Source organism: Somniosus microcephalus, chromosome 8 (genome assembly GCF_052327205.1).
Source record: "Somniosus microcephalus isolate GS21.2 chromosome 8, FLI_Smic_1.0, whole genome shotgun sequence".
NCBI lineage: Eukaryota > Metazoa > Chordata > Chondrichthyes > Squaliformes > Somniosidae > Somniosus > Somniosus microcephalus.
The window spans coordinates 45221546-45243125 of NC_140994.1; the positions used below are offsets into that span (position 1 = coordinate 45221546).

General features: G+C 43.6%; 2 protein-coding genes across 7 annotated transcripts in view; one reads left to right on the forward strand and one right to left on the reverse strand.

The window, feature by feature from the left end:
* The window catches only part of dock1 (dedicator of cytokinesis 1), a 712419-nt gene that overhangs the window by 295494 nt on the left and 395345 nt on the right, over positions 1 to 21580 (forward strand). The gene's annotated exons all lie outside the window — the stretch shown is intronic.
* The window catches only part of insyn2a (inhibitory synaptic factor 2A), a 59220-nt gene that overhangs the window by 23740 nt on the left and 13900 nt on the right, over positions 1 to 21580 (reverse strand). For both annotated transcript variants that reach the window (XR_015079221.1, XM_085994681.1), the window contains exon 3: positions 16094 to 16165. Coding sequence is in view for 1 of the 2 variants with exons in the window: in XM_085994681.1 (XP_085850807.1) it covers positions 16094 to 16165 (72 nt within the window). In the remaining variant the exon portion in view is untranslated. The remainder of the gene's footprint in view (positions 1 to 16093; positions 16166 to 21580) is intronic.

A 21580-nucleotide genomic window follows, 5' to 3' on the forward strand; every position in this document is an offset into this window, starting at 1 on the left:
ACTCCCTCCCTAAACGTCTCTGCCCCTCTACCTCTATTTCCTCCTTTAAGACGCTCCTTAAAACCTACCTTGTTGACAAATTTGCCCTAATATCCCCAACCATCTGCCCAACCATCTTCAGCTGCTTCATCAATGACCTTCCCTCCAACATAAGGTCAGAAATGGGGATATTCGCTGATGACTGCACAGTGTTCTGTGCCATTCACAACTCCTCAGATAATGAAGCAGTCCATGCCTGCATGCAATGAGACCTGGACGACGTTCAGGCTTAGGCTGATAAGTGGCAGGTAACATTCATGCCACGCAAGTGCCAGGCAGTGACTATCTCCAACAAGCGAGAGTCTAACCACCGCCCCTTGACATTCAACGGCATTACCATCGCCGAATCCCCCACCACCAACATCCTGTGGGTCACCATTGACCAGAAACTTAACTGGACCAGCCACATAAATACTGTGGCAACAAGAGCAGGTCAGAGGCTGGGTATTCTGCGGCGAGTGCCTCACCTCCTGACTCCCCAAAGCCTTTCCACCATCTACAAGGCACAAGTAAGGAGTGTGTTGGAATACTCTCCACTTGCCTGGATGAGTGCAGCTCCAACATCACTCAAGAAGTTCGGCATCATCCAGGACGAAGCAGCCTGCTTGACTGGCACCCCATCCACCACCTTAAACATTCACTCCCTCCACACCGGCGTACCGTGACTACAGTGTGTACCATCTACAAGATGCACTGCAGCAACTCGCCAAGACTTCTTCAGCAGCACCTCCCAAACCAGTGACCTCTTCCACCTAGAAGGACAAGGGCAGCAAGCGCATGGGAACACCACCACCTCCAAGTTGCCCTCCAAGTCACACACCATCCTGACTTGGAAGTATATTGCCATTCCTTCATACTCGCTGGGTCAAAATCCTGGAACTCCCTCCCTAACGGGAGTACCTTCACCACATGAACTGCAGCGGTTCAAGAAGGCGGCTCACCATCACCTTCTCAAGGGCAATTAGGGATGGGCAATAAATACTGGCCTTGTCAGCAATGCCCACATCCCATGAACGAATAAAAAAAAAGCTTGGTTCAGTAACTTAATCTCTTGTCTCTGAGTCAGAAGTTTGTAGGTTCAAGACCCAATCCAGGATTTGAGTGCATAATCTACAGTGATACTTCAGTGTAGTACTGAGGGAGATTTGCACTATTGAAGGTGCTGTCCTTCCGATGAGACATTAGGAATACAGGAAAGTAAAGTCGTCAATCTGGTCCATCCTGAAGACTAATGCCTCTTAATCGCCCACTCGTACTAATATCCATTCTCACTTAAATCTTTCCACACTCTCTGTCTCCACTGCCTCTTTGCACAGTACATTTAAATGTTCTTCACCCTCTGTGTAAAGTAGTCAAATCTACACTGTCTGCACTTTTCTTCTTGGAAAACTAGGGACCATTATCGCCTGGTCTTTTCCAGTGTAAACAATCCCAGGTTCTTCTACCCAGATGCCTTAGACTAGTTTATATGCACTTTTCTGCACTGACCCTAATACTTGGATATGCTTGCTGTAGTACAGTGAGTAGAATTAGAAATGCTTTTATTACAACACTTTTTAACTGCAGGCAGGTCCAGGGAATCTACCTGGTCCAGTACTCCAAATGTGGTCAAACCAGTGCTTTATTACAGAATTAAAAATGACCAATTTTTGGGATGTGGGTGTCGGCAAGACCGGCATTTATTGGCCATCGCTGGTGTCCCTTGAGAGCGTGGTGGTGGGCCGTCTTCTTGAACTGCTGCAGTCTGTATGGTGAAGGTACTTCCGCAGTATTGTTAGGTACGGAGTTTCAGGATTTTGATCCAGTGACAATGAAGTAACGGGAAGTAAATTACTAAGACCGCCTATTTCCATCTCCGGAATATTACTCGTCTCCACCTCTGCCTCAACACTCATCTGCTGCTGAAACCCTCACCCATGCCTTTTCTACCTCTAAACTTGACTATTCCAATGCACTCCTGCCTGGCCTCTCGCAATCTACCTTCCGTAATCTTGAGGGCATCCAAAACTCTGCTGCTCGTGTCCTAACTTGCACCAAGTCCCGTTCACCCATCACCTCTGTGCTCGCTGACCTACCTTGGCTCCCGGTTAAGCAATGCTCGATTTTAAAATTCTTATTCTTGTTTTTAAATTCCTCCACAGTCTTGCCCCTCCCTATCTCTGTAATCTTCTCCAGCCCCACATCCCTCCAAGATATATGCACTCCTCTAATCCTGGCCTCTTGAGCATCTCCGATTTTAACCGTTCCACTACTGGTGGCCGTGCCTTCAGCTGCCAAGGCCCCAAGTTCTGGAATTCCCTCCCTAAATGTCTCTGCCTCTCTACCTCTCTTTCCTCCTTTGAGACACTCCTTAAACCTACCTCTTTGACCAATCTGCCCTAATATCTCCTTATGTGGCTCAGTGTCAAATTTTGTTTTTGATGATGCTCCGATGAAGCGTCTTGGGATATAAATGTAAGTTGTTATTGTTGAAAGGTCATCGACTGAAACGTTACCTCTGTTTCCCTCTCCACAGATGTTGCCTGACCTGAGTATTTCCAGCATTTTGTGTTTTTATTTCAGATTTCCAGCATCCGCAGTATTTTGCTTTCATTTGAGTAACTGTGTCATGGTATGTGAACTCAAATGGGTCAGACCAAGTAGGTTCTCCTTTCCTTGGACCTGCCAGCAGCCAAAAGGTTAAATGTTGTAATAAAAGCATTTCTAAACCTTTGTCACTTGTCTGCACTTTGGAGTGAAAAACAAAATGATGGTTTGACTTTTTAGGGTTTTGGACTTTGCTCCTGAATATTGGAGTTGAATAATTAGTTTTGTTCCCATAGTGACAGGTAATATCCTGACAAGAAATAATTCTGTAAATCTGGAATTAAGTGGTTGGACATAGACTGACGCTATTTGCTTTTTTATATTAAAAAATGGCATATGTTATTTGTACCTTGCTTTAACTATTCTGACCTGGTGTGCACTTTCTATCTCTATTAGCCAATTGTTTTGAAAAATGTAATGAAACTTGCATACTGTGAGGATGTGCTGTATGGTAAATCTGTCAAATGTTATATCTATGGTATTTTCCAGAATTTATTGTTCTTGATACTGGAGGTTGGCACTTTGTTTAACACTACCTGTTTTCCGAATTTATCTTTTGGCTATTTCGCTCAAATTGAAAAAGAAAACACTAAAAAAAAAGTAGCTTTAATGCATAATGCATACCTGTTTATTTGAATTTGTGAACCTAATTAAATGCTTTTTAAAAGAAAACTACTTGTAATTAAATCATAAATTGGTGAGACTTGAGCTTCACAGTTTGTGTTTACAGTAATCATTCTGATATAGAATATAAATAAATCTTTCTGAAAACATGACCACGATATTACTTTTGAATGTTGTTGACCTTTTTGTGAACAAATCCTTTTTGTCTACTTCACCAAATTATTTCTGACAGTCTTTATAGCAATGATTCTCAGTGTCTGCCTCCACAGTAACAGCAAAAGGGCTCATTCCACTACAAAAATGATTCATGATGGGAACGAATTTAAATGCATGCTTTATGCGGTGATGTTATTTTAAACCCGAATCAAAAGGGCAGTTTTGAAAGAAAAAGAAGGACTTGCATTTATATAGCGCCTTTCATGACCTCGGGACGTCCCAAAGTGCTTTACAGCCAATGAAGTACTTTTGAAATGTAGTCACTGTTATAATGTAGGAAATGCAGCAGCCAGTTTGCACACAGCAAGCTCCCACAAACAGCAATGAGATAATGACCAGATCATCTGTTTTAGTGATGTTGGTTGCGGGATAAATATTAGCCAACACCGGGGCGAATTCTCCTGCTCCTTTTTGAAATAATGGCATTGGAATCTTTCAGTTCTACCTGAGAGGGCAGACAGGGCCTTGGTTTCATGTCTCTCACATAAAACGGCACCTCTGACAGTGCAGCACTCCCTCGGTACTGACACTCAAGTGTCAGCCTAGATTATATGCTCAAGTCCCTGGAGTTTTGCTAACTGATAATCACAGAGTGGCAGTCTGTGAAGATATATTCTAAATAACATATACTACAGTATATGAAAGAATTAGCACTAATCTACCTCACTCCCTAGATCGAAGGACCCTTCCGTTTCTCTTGTGTTTTCAAACCAGGAATTATTCTCCAAACAATATGACTATCACTCCCAACAATACGACTCTCACTCCCCAACTCCATCATACTGTTACATGCCTCATACCTACCATATTTGCAGGTATCCTGAGCTTTATAAGAAGGTAAGATGTAAAACTGAGTTATTGCTGAACAACAAAAATAATAATCAAAAAATGCTGGAAGTACCCAGCAGGTCAGGCAGCATCTGTGGAGAGAGAAACAGAGTTAATGTTTCAGGTCAATGACCTTTTGTCAGAACTGGAAAGTGTTACAGATGTAACAAGTTTTAAGCAAATTCGGAGGTAGGGCAAAGGGGAGGGGATAAAGAACAAAAGGGAAAGTCTGTGATGGGGTGGATGGCAGGAGTGATTAAATGACAAGGCATGATGGTGCAAGGCAAAAAGGAGCGGTAATGGGACAAGTAAAGTTTCTAGATCCACCTTTGTGTCTTTACTTGTCCTATTACCACTTCCTTTTAGCATTTAATCACTCCTGCCTTCCACCCTACCACAGACCTTCCCTTTTCTCCTCTCCTCCCTTTCTCTGCCTCTGAACTTGGTTAAAACCAGTTACATTTTCAAGTTCTAACAAAAGGTCATCGACCTGTAATGTTGACTCTCTTTCTCTCATCACAGATGCTGCCTGACCTAAGTATTGCTAGCATGTTCTGTTAATATTTCAGATTTCCAGCATCCATAGTATTTTGCCTTTATAATAATAATCAAAATCACTGATTTACAATTTCCCTGAAAATATGGATTTTAGCACTGATTTTGAACCTGAGCATACTGCTAACACTCCCACAATATAATAAAAATACAATTTGACTTAGTCAATCACTAAGTAGGTGGCCCTGATGTTACATTGTATATTACATGACAGAAAACAGAATTTCCTCAGACTCGCATGAGCAATACCATTGAAGTTCGTTAGTTGTATATTAAATGCTTTTTTGTCATGATTTGAATTTTATATCTCATTTATGAATATGCCCAGTTGCTGTCTCTCTCACTTGCAATAAATGTTGAGCTTTCTGCAAAAGCTAACATAAGTTGGCATTCAAGAAGGACTGAGTGCAGTGTATTAGCCTTGAAAGATTTTGTACCTGGGCATATTGAATTATCTTCTAAGCATTAACTAGACTATAACAAATATGTTCCATCACATTAGTATTCAAAGAATACAGATTGCCTGGAGAATAAATTAGTTTAAGAATTCCAATGCACTGCTTCTTCATTTATTACAGGACTGACTGTCCGATGTACATGAGCAATCAGTACAATCATTGATGTATTCGTGTATAGTATAGCTTTCATTCTGTATCACTTGCAGTAGTTGAACACTGATAGCAGTGCTGATGGTTAGGTTATTTTACATCAATTTCTTCACGTTTATTTGATCTTCCAGTTTTAAAACCAACTGCATCAACAAATTTGTGATTGAAGTTCCAGGACTTGTTACCCGTTCCTGTATCATGTCATTCTTTTCAGACAAAGAAAATCAAGTTTCATATTGGAAAACTACATTGATTAAGGATAATACAGCATATTGAACAACCAACATCACAGATTAGTGGGATTCATGTTTGTGTGGCCAATCCTTTACATGCTGAGTTCTTTATTTGGGCTGATGCTGAGTACAGGTTAGACATTTCCCCACAGGGAGGGATAGATTGCTGCTGTCGATGTGTTGCTGTCTTGCTCCTTTTTGTGGCCATGTTATTTTCAGGGAATAGGTTACTTGCCTATGCACTATTTGCAAATAACAAGTAACAAGTGACCTCCTTATTCTTCCTACCAAAATATAATACCTGACATTTATCTGTGTTCAAATTCATTTGCCAATTATTTGCCCATTCTGCAAGCTTTTTAATGTACTCCTGTAATTTGTTGCAGTCCTCCTCAGTATTGACTATCCCCCCCACCCCCTGCAATTTGGTGTCATCTGCAAATTTAGAAATTGTGTTTTTGATTCCGAAGTATAAATCGTTAATATAAATTGTGAACAACAGTGGTCCCAGCACTGATCCTTGTGGAACACCACTAACCACCTTCTGCCACTACCTTTTACCCCTAATCTCTGCTTTCTGTCTTGAAACCAGCTAGCTATTCATTCTGCTACTTGTCCCCTGACTCTGCATTCTCTGACCTTGTTCATTAGTCTATTATGTGGTACCTTATCGAAGGCCTTTTGAAAATCTAGATAAATTACATCTACTGCAGTACCATGTCTACTCTCTCTGTTACCTCTTCAAAAAATTCTATGAGATTGGTCAAGCAAGACTTTCCCTTTTGAAATCCATGCTGACTATTCATTATATTTTTGGTTTCTAGATGTTCTTCTATTTTCTCCTTTAGTAGGGATTCCATTATTTTAACCTACCACCGATGTTAAGTTCCCTGGACATATTCTTAAATATAGGTATTACGTTAGCTATCCGCCGTCCTCTGGCACTACATTTTTTTCTAAAGACTTATTAAATATGTGTAGCAATGCCTCTACTAGCTCTTCCCTAGATTCTTTTAAAATGCGCGTAATCCATCCGGACCAGGGGTTTTATCATCTTTGAGTTTCATTAGTTTATTTAATATATCTGCTCTTTTTATTTTAAATGTAATTATCTCATTACTAATCTCATCATCCAATATTATATCTATCACCCTGATAAATACTGAAGCAAAGTAATTACAGGAAACTTTGGTTTATCCGGAAGTTGTATGTCCGGAAACCTCGATCTAACAGCAGAAATCAGCAGCCGTTTTGTTAGGTTTTTCTTCTTTTTTTTTCTTCTAGCATTTTTTTTAAACAGTCAGTCTCTGGAAAGCCTCTCTGAAGCTGTTGCTAAGCTACAGAGATGCTTCCAAGGTACGGGCCGACTGTTTACAAGCTGTTGCTAAGCAACAGTGTTTGTTAGATACGGAGATGAAAACCTCCGTACCCTTCAACATTAGCGCTGGTCTGTCCAGAAGTTTTCATAGATCGGCATCACGCCGGTCCCGTCAGTGCCGGATATCGCGAAGTTTCCTGTATTTAATATTTCTGCCATCTCTCTATCGTTGCCTGTGGTATTATCCTGTCCATCTCTTAGTGGCCCTATTCCCATCCTGACCTTCCTTTTTTTATTTATGTGCCTATAAAATATTTTACTATTTTGTTTTATGTTCCTTGATAATAGTTCCTCTTTGCCTTCCTAATTATTTTTTTAACTTCTCTCCTAATCTCTTCATATTCTCCTTTATCATGTTCTCCCCTGCTGTCCATGTACTTAATGTATGCCTCTTTCCTTATCCTCAGTTTTTCCCTTATGGATTTATTCATGCATGGTGTCTCATAAGTGTTTAGTTTTTTTTTACAGAATATATTTTTCCTGGACTCTGTTGAACACCGTTTAAAATGTTTCCCATTGCTGTTCTACATTATTGTTTGCCAATATTGTTGTTCATTTTATTTTCCCAAGTTCTATTCTCAGTCCCTCAAAGTCAGCTTTTCTCCAATCTATTATCCTGGTCTTCGTCATACTTATGTCCTTCTCAATTATTACCTTAAAGCGTATTATATTATGGTCACTATTGCCTAGATGTTCCCCTACTTTTACTTCTATCTGCTCTGGTTCATTCCCCATTACTAGATCCAATAGCAAATCCTCCCTTGTTGGGCTTTTTACATATTGGGTTAGAAAGGAGTCCTGTACACATTGTAGGAACTCCATTCCCTTATCCCCTTTTACCTACCTCTTCTATCCAATTAATATTGGGGTAGTTGAAATCCCCCATGATTATTATTCTATGTTTTTTACTCATTTCCCTAATTTGTTTGTATATTTCTTCCTCCACCTCCCTTCCACTGTTAGGTGGTCTGTAGATTACCCCTATTAGTGTGATTGGTCCTCTTTTCGAATTGGAGGGAGGTATACAGTGGCGTTCCTCAAGGTTCAGTACTGTTCACTGCTGATTCTGATGTACATTAATGACAGGACACAATTTCAAAATTTGCAGATGACGCAAAACTTGGAAGTGTAGTAAATAATGAGGAAGGTAGTAATAGACTTCACGAAGATGCTGACAGGTTGGTGGAATGGATGGACACATGGAAGATTAAATTTTATGCAGAGAAGTGTGAAGTGACACATTTTGGTAGGAAGAATGAGGAGAGACCATATATACTAAATAGTACAATTTTAAAGGGGGTGCATGGACAGCGAGACCTGGGGGTGCTTTTTCATTAATCTTTGAAGGTAGCAGACAGGTTAACAAAGCGTATGGAATCCTGGGTTTTATAAATAGAGGCACAGAGTACAAAAGATAGGAACTTATGCTAAACTCATATAAACCGCTATTTCGTAGTGTTGTGTCCAATTCTGGGCACCCCACTTTAGGAAGGGCATGAAAGCTTTGGAGAGGGTACAGAAGAGATTTACTAGAATGGTTCCAGGAATGAGGAATTACAGTTACGTGGATAGACTAGAGAAGCTGGAGTTGTTCTCCTTGGAACAGGGAAGGCTAATAGGAGATTTGATAGGTGTTTAAAATCATGAAGGATTTAGATAGAGTAAATAAAGAGAAACTGTTTCCAATGGCTGAAGGGTTAATAACCAGAGGGCACAGATTTAAGGTGATTGGTAAAAGAACCAGAGGCGACTTGAGGAAAAACTTTTTGACACAACAAGTGGCTAGGATTTGAAATGCACTGCCTGATCGGGTGGTGGATACAGATTCAGTTGCCGCCTTCAAAAGGGAATTGGATAAATTGCAGGGATATGGGAAAAGAGTGGGGGAGTGGGATTAACTGGGTTGCTCTTCGAAAGAGCTGGCATAGACTCGATGGGCCGAATGGCCTCCTTTTGTGCTGTACTATTCTATGATAGGAATTGCTAGATGAAAAAAGACTACAGTCCATCTAGTTCACCTCCTACCATCATGATAGTTGCATGATACAACGATAATGGAGTTGTTGATTAATCAATCTAGCAACTAGTCTACAACAGACCTAGACATGACCTGAGGAAAACCCCAGTGCTGGAGAGCTTTGGGAACCATATGTCCAAAGTCACCTGTTCTTCCCAAGCATGCTACATTTACCATATGTCGTATCTCAAATTATTCATATACTGTATACCAAAATGTTACTATTTTTATAAAGGAATCTTATCTAGTTTGCATTTGGAAAAAGCAATACTAACTACTTCCACCATCATGTGTTCCATAGATTGACCACTTGCTCACTGAAATATTGTTTCCACGGATTAGTTTTGAATTTACCCGCCTTGAAGTGCGGGTCATATCCTCGACAAGATGAAATAGCTTGTTATAGTCTATGCTATGTCATCCCTTTAGAATCCTAAAAACATCGTAATCCAATCCCTCCAACCCCTCAATCGTTCAGGTTGCTCTCTTCTGTAATATCCTTTCAATAGCTGCAATATCCTTTTTTGTACTGTGGCATCCATAACTGTACACAGTATTTTAAATGTAGTCACACGAATCATTTATAAAATGGCAAGATTACCTCACTATTTCAGTTCAATATTGATCTTTTAATACATCCCAACACCATTGCCACATATCTGCTCTGATATTTTCTATGCCATAGTATTTTCAAGTTTTTCTTGTTTAGGAAGGGCTGTTGGCAATTTGCTTTTAACCCATGGTGGGGAAAGATTACATGGAAAGCAGTGATTTGTGTTACAATCCATGCTTTTTCCCAGCACACTTAAATTGCTGTTCAGAGCAGAACGACTGAGGGGGAAAAATTGGGCCGCGCGCCCCCTTTGGGGCGCTAACTTTGCTGGGGCGCTCCCCGCGCCCAAAATTCACCGGTAGCACCCCTCCTTCCTCTTGGGGCACTGCAAGTGAATATCGCAGCACTATGTGCTGCAGCGCCATGCGCTGCGGCCCGTCACGGTACTGCATGCCTTCCTCCCCTTATTAAAGGGGCGGGGCCTAGCGCAGCGTGACCCGGGGCCCAGCTGGGCCACCAGGGATTGGAGTGCTGGCAAAAGAGCCCAGCACTCAAGAGAAGTGTCGGGCTCACGAAGTGCAGCCGGCACTCCCCGGGGGTCCTGCTTAGAAGGCCGGGGATGGCAAAGCGGGCAGGTGCTGGCACCGGCCGGTAACAAAAATGGCTGTTTGGCACATTCACTTTAATTAGCGCCGCCCGGCCGCAGGTTGGCCCCCCTGACCCCGTCGGACATAGAGTCCAGCGGTAAGTCAGGGGGCGCTACCGAAGATCGCAACCGGGGCGCGAGTGGGGCGTTGCGCACGGCGATGACGTCATCGCTGGCCGTGGGGTGCTAACGGTTACTGCTGCCGCTAACCTCCCGCTGAATTTCGCGGGAGGCGTTAGCGGCACCGCGCCCAGGCACTAGTTGCTTTGCACCCTAAATCAACCGAATTTTTCCTCCCGAGTCTCTTATGAATTGAAGCCTGCACTCTTAAATGTGCCATCTATCGGATAGCATGCCAAAGGACTAACAATTTCTCTTTATTAACACACCAGAGACCACATGGAATGCCCATATTATTCTCCTACCTAATCCAAAAGGCAGTAAATAACATACTGTGGCGGAGCCACCAAAGGACTCAGAGCGGTTGTACATAATTCCTTTAACAGCAATGTAGTTACTGCCTGTGTCTGTACCTTTAATTACACTGTTTAACTGTTCTATGTCTAGTTACCTTTTCAGTGCGGTTTCAACGTGATGACATCATGCCGTTAGTCACGTGATTCCCCAACGGCGGGAAGAACATGATGATGTCATGACGTCAGTTTTCAGACCCGAGGATCAGTCCTCGTGGAGCCTTCATTGAGACCAGACCTGTATTCGATGTATTCCAGCAGTTTCCAGTTTAAACCTGTTTTGTTCCATTAAAGTTCGTTATTTTGATTGCCTGAGTCAAACTCAGTCTTTTCGTTAGGAACCTCCGTTCCTACATTGGTGACCCCGACTTTCGTGAACAGTTTTTGCGGAAGATCTCCAGCATGGACACGAATGCCGCGACTCTGAAACCGCCACAGTTCTGGGAGCAACAACCAGACGCCTGGTTTGTCCAGGCTGCAGCCCAGTTCGCCATCAGGAACATCGTCGCGGATCAGACTCGTTATTACTACGTGGTCTCCGCCCTCGACAGCGAAATTGCCTCACGGATCATCAGCCTCCTCGGTAGTCCTCCTACTGACAGCAAGTATGATACGATAAAGGCGCGGTTGCTACAGGTCTTCGGGCTCTCGAAGTCAGAGCGCGCTCACCGGCTCATCACGATGCCTGGCCTCGGGGACTCCAAACCGTCCAAGCTCATGAGCCAAATGCTCACGCTCTTGGGTGCCGAACCGGAATGCTTCCTCTTCCAGGAGCTTTTCCTCTACCAAATGCCGGAGCAGATACAGGCTGCCCTAGCCGGATCCGACATTACAGACTGCGCCGAGCTTGCTGCCGAAGCTGATAAGATATTCACTGTAACCCAGCAGTGCTGCGCGGCCACGAGGCGCCCATCCCCCACAGACGCGGTTCCAGCTCCTCCTGCAGCGGGCTGGTGCTCCTACCACGCCCGTTTTGGCGCAAAAGCACGATGCTGCTGTTCCCCCTGCAGTTTTTCGCCCCAAAAAAAACAAAGCTCCTGCAGCGTTCCTGGCGAAGGAGGACCGGGTCTAATGGGCGCTCCGCGGTTGTGATGGCCGTCGGATCTACGGGGAAACTTCTTTATATCACCGATTCCCTATCGGGTCGACGTTTCCTTTGTGACACCGGGGCGCAGTGTAGCATTCTACCTGCGTCGAAGCTCAACATGCAGGCTGGGAACCACGGTTTTTCCCTCGTAACGGCTAATGGTGCAGTAATTCGAACTTTCCGAAAGCGGCGGGTCCAATTCTGTTTCGGCGGTCAGCGCTTCTGTTGGGAATTCGTCACGGCCACAGTCTCACAGGCCATCCTAGGGGCGGATTTTCTGTGTGCCAACAGCCTCCTCGTCGATGTCCGGCACCGCCGGTTGATCAACGCGGCCACCTTCCAATCGATTCCGTGCTACCACGGTACCACCGTGGCACGCTCTATTGCCTGCGCTTTCCCTCCTCCGGACAACTTCACTCAGCTCCTTGGAGAGTTTCCGGAGCTGACACGGCCCACTTTCTCCTCCTCGGCCACGAAGCATGGTGTTGAACATCATATCACCACTACTGGCTCCCCAGTTTATGCGCGGGCTAGAAGGCTCTAACCCGGCAAGCTCGCGGCTGTGAAAGCGGAGTTCGACACGATGGAGCGGCTCGGGATCATTCAATGATCCAATAGTCCCTGGTCTTCGCCTCTCCACATTGTTCCGAAACCGGGCGGCTGTCGGCCATGCGGTGACTACCGACGCCTGAACGACGCCACCTCTCCTGATCGGTACCCGATTCCGCATGTTCAGGATTTCTCGGCCCATTTGGCGGGAAATTCTATCTTTTCTAAAGTTGACCTCGTCTGGGAGTATCACCAGGTTCCCGTGCACCTGCAAGACAAGACGTCCCAAAAACCGCAGTCATCACCCCTTTCGGCCTCTTTGAGTTCCTGCGGATGCCGTTTGGCTTGAACGCGGCACAGGCGTTCCAGTGCTTAATGGACTCCGTGCTCCGAGACCTAAGCTTCATCTTCGTCTACCTTGACGACATTCTCATTGCCAGTGCTAGCAAGGAAGAGCACATCTCCCATTTGCGTACTCTCTTTACGCGCCTCAGCCAGCACGGTTTAATCATCAACCTGGCCAAGTGCCAGTTCGGCCTGCAGCAGATCGATTTCTTGGGACACCGCATAACATCGGACGGCGCTGTCCCCTTAATGACGAAGGTGGAAGCGGTTACCTCTTTCCCGCGCCCGCCAACCGTCAAGGCCTTGCAAGAGTTCCTGGGGATGGTCAACTTCTATCACTGTTTCGTCCCTAAGGCGGCTCAGCTTATGCAACCCTTGTATGGGGCCCTCAAGGGCAAGTCCGGTAAGGATCCAATCAGCTGGACAGCTGAGATGGACCAGGCGTTCGTCAACCCCAAGAGCGCTTTGGCCAATGCAACCATGCTGGTGCACCCACTTCCAGGTGCCACCATCGCCCTTACCACGGACGCGTCAGACTACGCCATCGGCGCAGTGCAAGAGCAGTGGGTCAACGGCACGTGGCAACCGCTGGCGTTTTTCAGCCGCCAACTACGGAAAAATGAAAAAAAATACAGCACCTTCGATCGGGGGTTACTGGCCCTTTTCCTAGCCATTCGCCATTTCCGGTTGTTATTGGAAGGACGTCCCTTCACGGCTTTTGTCGACCACAAGCCTCTAACGTTCGCCATGGCCAAGACCGCCGAACCGTGGTCCGCTCGTCAACAACGTCACTTGACGTTTATTTCCGAATTTACCACGGACATTCAACATATGTCTGGTAAGGACAACCTGGTGGCGGATTGCCTCTCCCGCGCAACGGTCCACGCGGTTCACCTGGGGATCGACTACGCCCTCATGGCTGCAGATCAGGCCTCGGGCTCTGAGGTCCAATCATACAGAACCGTCCCCTCTAGTTTCCAAGCGACCGACGTCACTTTCCAGGCCACAGGCGCCACGCTCCTTTGCGACCTCGCCATGGGCGTTCCCTGACCTATCGTGCCAGTCGCATGGCGCCGGAAGGTGTTTGATGCCATACACAGGTTGTCGCACCCTGGGATGAAGGCTTCACAACGGCTTATGTCGGCGAAGTTCGTCTGGAAAGGTATGCACGTCGATGTCCGTGACTGTGCTAATACCTGCGTGGTCTGCCAGAAGGCCAAGGCCCAGCATCATGTTAAAGCTCCAGTGGCTACGTTCGCTGTTCCGGAGTGTCGTTTCGACCACGTGCAAGTGGACCTTGTGGGGCCACTTCTGCCTTCTCAGGGTTATACTCATCTCCTCACCATGGTGGAGCGCACCACTAGGTGGCCAGAGGCAATTCCTTTGGTTTCCACCACTTCGGCAGACGTCGCTAGAGCTTTCATCTCCTGTTGGGTTGCCCATTTCGGGGTACCGGTTCTGGGGGGGCGCATGTGGCGGAGCCACCAAAGGCCTCAGAGCGGTTGTACATAATTCCTTTAACAGCAATGTAGTTACTGCCTGTGTCTGTACCTTTAATTACACTGTTTAACTGTACTATGTCTAGTTACCTTTACAGTGCGGTTTCAACGTGATGACATCATGCCGTTAGTCACGTGATTCCCCAACGGCGGGACGAACGTGATGTCATGATGTCAGTTTTCAGACCCGAGGATCAGTCCTCGTGGACCCTTCAATGAGACCAGACCTGTATTCGATGTATTCCAGCAGTTTCCAGTTTAAACATGTTTTGTTCCATTTAAAGTTTGTTATTTTGATTGCCTGAGTTGAACTCGGTCTTTTCGTTAGGAACCTCCGTTCGGACAATACTGTCAGATTGTTACATTGAGTAACAGCAAGCTTTATTTACAAATAAGATCATTACAAAAGCAGAAAAACAGAAAGATAATGAGATAGAATAAATTCATGAAGCGTCGAATTAACTTCGTCAGAACATATTTCTTGCACTATCTGATGCTCTGAAAGACTTCTGGTGGAATGTCTTTGACTTTCCAATGCGTTGTTTCTGCGTGGGTGAGGAGATACGCCTGCCCACTACACAGCACCTGAAGTATAGAAATGGTGGGTATTCTCATCAGGGGCAAGGTGCAGCCACATGAATTGAGCCCGTCATTTGGAAGATGTAAAATCCCACCATCAACTGTTGCCTTTACCCATGACTACATTTCAAAACAAGAGAGGCTACCAGAGTTCTACACAGAAGCTCTATCTGCTATCCCATGTCTTTTCAAAAATAATTGTACATTAGTGTATGTGTACATCAACCATATTATGTGGATAGAACGAAGAACTTTCCTCTCTTTGTCACTATTCATTTCTTTTGGAAACCAGACTAACCTGCATATTTAGTTGTGGAATATCTGTATGTTGTGCTATTTCTTTGCAAGAAAGGTCCCTCTAAGGAAAGGTAGTGTACTGAGGCCCACATGCAGAGTGTTCCTCTCAAGGTCATGTACAATGCAGCAGTCAGGTACAGTCCACATGGTTTGGCCTGGCATTATTGGCTTGACCGCTCAATACTGTTATGTTGCAAGCTGAAGATGTGGGTCCTCAAAACCACAGTTTCAGCTTTTCATTGAATTTATTTCCTATACCTTACAAATATGCCCTATTTATATGGGGAGGTTGAACAAGTGCAGAAGAATGTTAGATTACTTACCATGGATACAGCCATCTTCATTGTTCTGAAAGAAGTTCATCCTGCATATTTACACTTTCCTTCCAGCTTAGCCCTCATTCACTTATCTAATCTGGTGTGAGCTTGGAGTTCGATTATTTTAGTGCTCTCATTGGTTCTTTAAACCTCACTGTAGCTATTGCTAGCAAGGAAAAGAATATCTGCCTCAGATTGAGGCTGTGATGCACCACTGTGGGAGAACATCACCTGCTCCGCAGGGTGTGAAAATCCTGAAGGGATTTTTCTCCACTAGATGACCTACCTTGATTTTGTAAATTTGCCCTATTGAATCAACTCTACTTTTAAAAATATTGTGGTGTGTGATACTGCAATCATGCATTGTTGGTTTGAGGGACATGTGTGGCTGTTACCAGATGCCAGAATCCTAAAGGGACGGTGTCCTGGGCTTTCTTGCATTGAGATGGCAGATGTGCATTGTATACAGAGACTCGAATACATTCAAAGAATGAAGAAGAATGTTCTGAAGGGATGTAACCTTTGTTGTGGTCAAGTAATGTTTAAAGAATTTGATACTGTTTTTTGAGACAAAACCAGAAATGTGTATTTCTTGGGTGATGTGAAACCATTTTCCTGTAGCTTATCATAAGTGACTTAGTTTTTGTTTTGTTCAGTAGCTTACCTATAAATGATGCACGCACTGTTTCGACAGGTGTCACAGTTTGCAGTATCTTGTCCTGTTCGATAGGAGAGTCTGTAAAGATAATAGTGAACATTATATTGTAAAAGTGCATTTAATTAGTTTTGAGGGAATAGTTGAAAAGTAATTAGGAGAATTTTATATATTTCATGATTTCCATTTGACATTGACTTATTAAATTACCACCATTTAATGCAAATGTTATTTTTAAAAGTTTTCATTTTAATTTATATGTTTTTAAACTGATGAATCAAAAGTGCCTCTTCCATTTTTGTGATAGAAAAATAACCTGGCTCTTTGTTTTTCGATGATTTTTGATTTGTTTTTATGCTATGGATAAGGCCAACATGATGGCAAATAACTTAAAAAAACACAATTAATTTGAAGACAATTTAACATAGAATCCCTTTTGACATCCTGCACATTGCACGTCCATATGGACATTGTAACTTTTTTTTACACTAATGTTAAAATTGGTGTCAACTCCAGCCAAGGCGTTCCTTCAATGACATACCCATTCAGAGCTCTACTGCCTTTCACTCGACCATGAATCTGCACTTGTGCATTTTGTTGGAGTTTCCCGGTAAGGTTAAATAAAAAAAGATATCAGTGGTTCATATATAGAAAGTAAAAAAAGGTATCTCCGTTTAAGATTAACACAGAGTCGAAGTATGTGTCTTCCTTTTCTTATCCCTTCTCGCACACCAGCAACTGGCCTAAAGCACTGGGAAGGAGAGACATTTTGGGTTTGAAATATAGTTCTGTTTAATTTCTTTCTGTTGGATATGATATTCGGTAAGCATTTGAAAATATGAATATTATGAAGAAGGTATATGTTTTTGATCTAAGTTAAAATCCCCTACCTTTCCTCCTGGTATAGTATTGGGAAAGAAATTAGATAGTCTTTGACTCATTGGGGGGAATTTTGCCAGCCCTGGGGAGGCGGGACTGCCGGGAAAATGACAGAAACTGGGAGCGGGTACCGAACCCGCTCCCAACCCACCTCCGTGCCATCTTCCCGGGAGGCGGGTCCCTGACTCGCGCAGGGAGCCGCCGCCTCAAGGCGGGAAGGGGATTACAGCCAATTAACTGCCCGTTAACAGGTAGTTAACAGGCAGATAAGAGGCTTATCCTCATTTTACCCCTGCAAGTGCGGGCTTCCCGCCGGCTGCGAACCTCGCCAGGGTCAGCGAGCGAACAGTCCGCTGTGGAGGTGAGTGATGGGTGCAAGTGTGGAGAAGTAAGTATGAGAGGTGAGTGTAAAATGTTAGAAAAAGTTTTCTTACCTTTTGCTTCTTCCTGCAGGCTTCAACCCTTGGGGATTTCCGGAGGTGCCTCATCTCAACGGCAGAGATGACAGAATGGCTGTTGCATTCTCCGATGCAGCAGCCATCTGATTTCTGCTAAGGAGAGAGGTTTGGTGAGTCTTGAGTACAAGGGCTCACCTTAGAACAGAGAATGTCAGTGTTTGACAGCTTCTCAATGCTGACAATTCATCTGTCAAAAATTTGTCATACGTTGACGTCTTCTGTCACCAGCTTTCCCTTAATTGGCCTGCTAAGCCCGCAGGGCGTCATTAACGAGGTCAATCAAGGGAAAATAGCGTGGGTTGGCTGGACGTTGTTGGGGGTGGGACTGAAACCCGACAACCAGCAGTCCTGCCCCCAACACGCCCCCATTGATAAAATCCAGCCCATCATTTGCTTTAGTATCCTGCAAATCATTGCAATAAAGATTTTTGTTCCCACTGATGATAGATCTGATGCATTTGTTTAGGCTGCTTGCATGCCTCTATATTTAACAATTAGAACCACTATCTTTTATTACCAATATAGAGAGGCAAAAATGATTTAATTTGATTGTTGGCCATTGCCTGAATTTTGGAACCCCCCCTTTTCACCTCAGAAAATTTTTTCCCCTAAGAATCTTCAGATGCTATCTTCAATGTAGTATTTCTGGAGGTTTAGCCATTTTCGTTATCGTACCAGTTCAACCTTGGCCACAAAAGGCAATCATTCTCAGTTCAAAGCTTTGTCACTGTTATTCAGCTGATCAAATATTTTGGTGTCAGCCAGTGGCTCAGTTGGTAGCACTCTCGCCTCCGAGTCAGAAGGTTGTGGGTTCAAGTCCAACTCCAGAGGCTTGAGCACAAAAATCTAGGCTGACACTCCAGTAAAGAGGGAGTGCCGCAGTGTCAGAGGTACTGTCTTGCAGATGAGACGTTAAACTGAGGCCCCGTCTGCTTTCTCAAGTGGATGTAAAAGATTCCATGGCACTATTTTGAAGAAGAGCAGGGGAGTTAGCCCCGGTGTCTTGGCCAATATTTATCAATCAATATCACTAAAACAGATTATCTGGACATTATCACATTGCTGTTTGTGGGAACCTGCTGTGCGTAAATTGGCTGCCTGTTTCCTACATTACAACAGTGACCATTCTTCAAAAAGTACTTCATTGCCTGTAAAGCACTTTGGAACATCTGAAGATTTTACAGTTTTTCCGAGGCAAGGATATTGAAGTTCTGAAGAGGGTGCAGAGGAGGGCAGACAAAATGACACCAAATCTTAGGCCCCATCCACCCTCACCTCCAACAAGTACGAGGAGCTCAGATTACTTCATCTTCAAGATAGATGCCATCCATTTAGCTTCCACCCTATTACAGATTGAGACCTGCTGCAGCTACGTTTTCAATTTAGTAAGTTCACTAGTTAGTGATCTGAACATCTTGCTTCTTTGGGAATTGACTTACACTTGCCAATATTGACTTGTACGATTGGATAACTCGGGTGTTACTTCTTCCATCCGTCAGTCCGTCCTTCCCTTTTTCATTTTTCTTTTTTTTTTCTTTCCCTTTTTTCTTTCTTTCCCTTTTTCTTTCCTTCTTTCTGTATATAGTGTGTGTACATTATAACAGTGACTACACGTCAAAAGTATTTAATTGGCTGTAAAGTGCTTTGGGAGGTCCTGAGGTTGTCAGAGGCGCTACATAAATGCAAGTCTTTCTTTCTGTACCAATATGTATAACAATGACAAATTCCTATCCCCTATTTAACCTTTGTTTATTTGGTTTGGACTGGGTCTTTATACATCTCCCACCTTCGTGTTGACAGGACTGTCCAATAAATACTTATGACCAATAAGATAGGAGAAAGAAATGACCGACCGACTGATGAGAGATGAGATTTGGTTCACACAACCAATCTCCGTGCTCTATATGGAGGGACAATCATTCATCAACTCAATTTTTGTATATTTTTTAATTTCTGTGTTACCTGAAGCAATGATATGTAAGAACTAACTTGATTTTTTTTAAATCAATAGAAACTTAAAAGTATGCTGTCTTTTTTTGACAAAGTAAGATTCTGTCTGCAGTTGGCTGTAACTCATAATTTTTCTTTTGAATTATTATGTTGCTTACAACTGAAAAGCAAGCAACATGCTTTTTTGTTGGTAGAGGAGCCTAAACTAAAGAATAAGAAAAACTCAATAGTTTACACAAGTGAAAAGCAGGGGCACAAAAGTAATTGTACATGTCAGGGCTCTACCGTTCTTCTTTTCTGTTCTCTATAGCGCAGGGATTCCTGTGGTTGGAAATTGAAAACAATTTCCCCAAAGAAATAGTAATATCCTAAGCAATATTGCATTTGCAATTTGCAGTGTCCCTCAGGCAACAATGAAACAAAGGTTTTAGAAATGTTGAAAATTGCTAACCGCAAAAGATAGCTGTGATGTGTATTTTGAAAGAAACATTTGTATTCCCCTATAATGTTATTGTAGCCGAAATGGCTCTCAATATAATGACATCCTGAATTCTCGCAATAGTGCAGATTTTAGTTGCTAGTTTGAATAGAGCAAGAGTGTTGTTTCTCTGGTAGAAGTTGTTTAAATTAGTGAAAAAAGCTAGAACATTTTGCTTAAATTGTTCTATATTGTAAATTAATGTCTGAGAGATTCCTCATATAAACTGTAGGAATGGAAATTAGATGTGATTATCAGAAAAGTGAGAGTGCAACACTTTTTCAGTATTGTTTTGCATGCAGTGCTGGGTCCCCAACTCTTTACAATCTATATTAACGATTTGGAGGAGGGGACCGAGTGTAACATATCAAAGTTTGCAGATGATACTAAGATGGGAGGGAAAGTAGTGAGTGAGGAGGACATAAAAAACCTGCAAGGGGACATAGACAGGCTAAGTAAGTGGGCAGAGATTTGGCAGATGGAATATAATACTGGAAAGTGTGAGGCTATGCACTTTGGCAGGAAAAATCGTAGAGCAAGTTATTTTCTTAATGGCAAGAAACTGGAAAGTACTGAAGTACAAAGGGATCTGGGGGTCCTGGTGCACGAAACTCAAAAGGTTAGTATGCAGGTGCAGCAAGTGATTAAGAAGGCCAATGGAATGTTGGCTTTCATTGCTAGGGGGATAGAATATAAAAATAGGGAGGTATTGCTTCAGTTGTACAAGGTATTGGTGAGACCGCACCTGGAATACTGCATACAGTTCTGGTGTCCATACTTAAGAAAAGACATACTTGCTCTCGAGTCAGTACAAAGAAGGTTCACTCGGTTAATCCCGGGGATGAGGGGATGGACATATGAGGAGAGGTTGAGTAGATTGGGACTCTACTCATTGGAGTTCAGAAGAATGAGAGGCGATCTTATTGAAACATCTAAGATTGTGAGGGGTTGGATCGGGTGGATGCGGGAAGGATGTTCCCGATGATGGGTGAAACTAGAACTAGGGGGCATAGTCTTAGAATAAGGGGCTGCTCTTTCAAAACTGAGATGAGGAGGAACTACTTCACTCAGAGGGTGGTAGGTCCATGGAATATGCTGCCCCAAAAAGCTGTAGAAGTTACATCATTACATAAATTTAAAACAGAAATAGACAGTTTCCTAGAAGTAAAGGGAATTAAGGGTTACGGGGAGCGGGCAGGAATTTGGACATGAGTCTAGGTTCGGATCGGTCATGGCCCTGTGGGTAGCGGAGCGGGCCCAGGGGCCGTGTAGCCTGATCCTGCTCCTATTTCGATGGTGTCTAATTCTGTTAGTTTCAGGAGATAGTTCTGTGATAGAGATTGGCGGTTAGGATCAGATCAGCCATGATCTTATTGAATGGTGGAGCAGGCTCGAGGGGCCGATTGGCCTACTCCTGCTCCTATTTCTTATGTTCTTATGCCACTGAGGCTGCAATGCTCAAGTTATTTTAACTCTTGCTTATTAGAGCTGTCTAAAATTGCATTGTAATCAACAGTTCTTGTGTTCTAAGTTGCAATGTGACACTATTGAACAGTTGCATACCTTAATTAGATGTTCTTACTTATTTTCACACCATGGGCAAACATATATCTGTGGATCAAATTCAACTTTTTCTCTTTCCTCCCCTGTCCAAAAAGAGGACATGACCTGTGTTAAAAAAGGCTGAATTGCATTTATCATGCAAGGCAGCATATGATGCAGCAGTCCTTT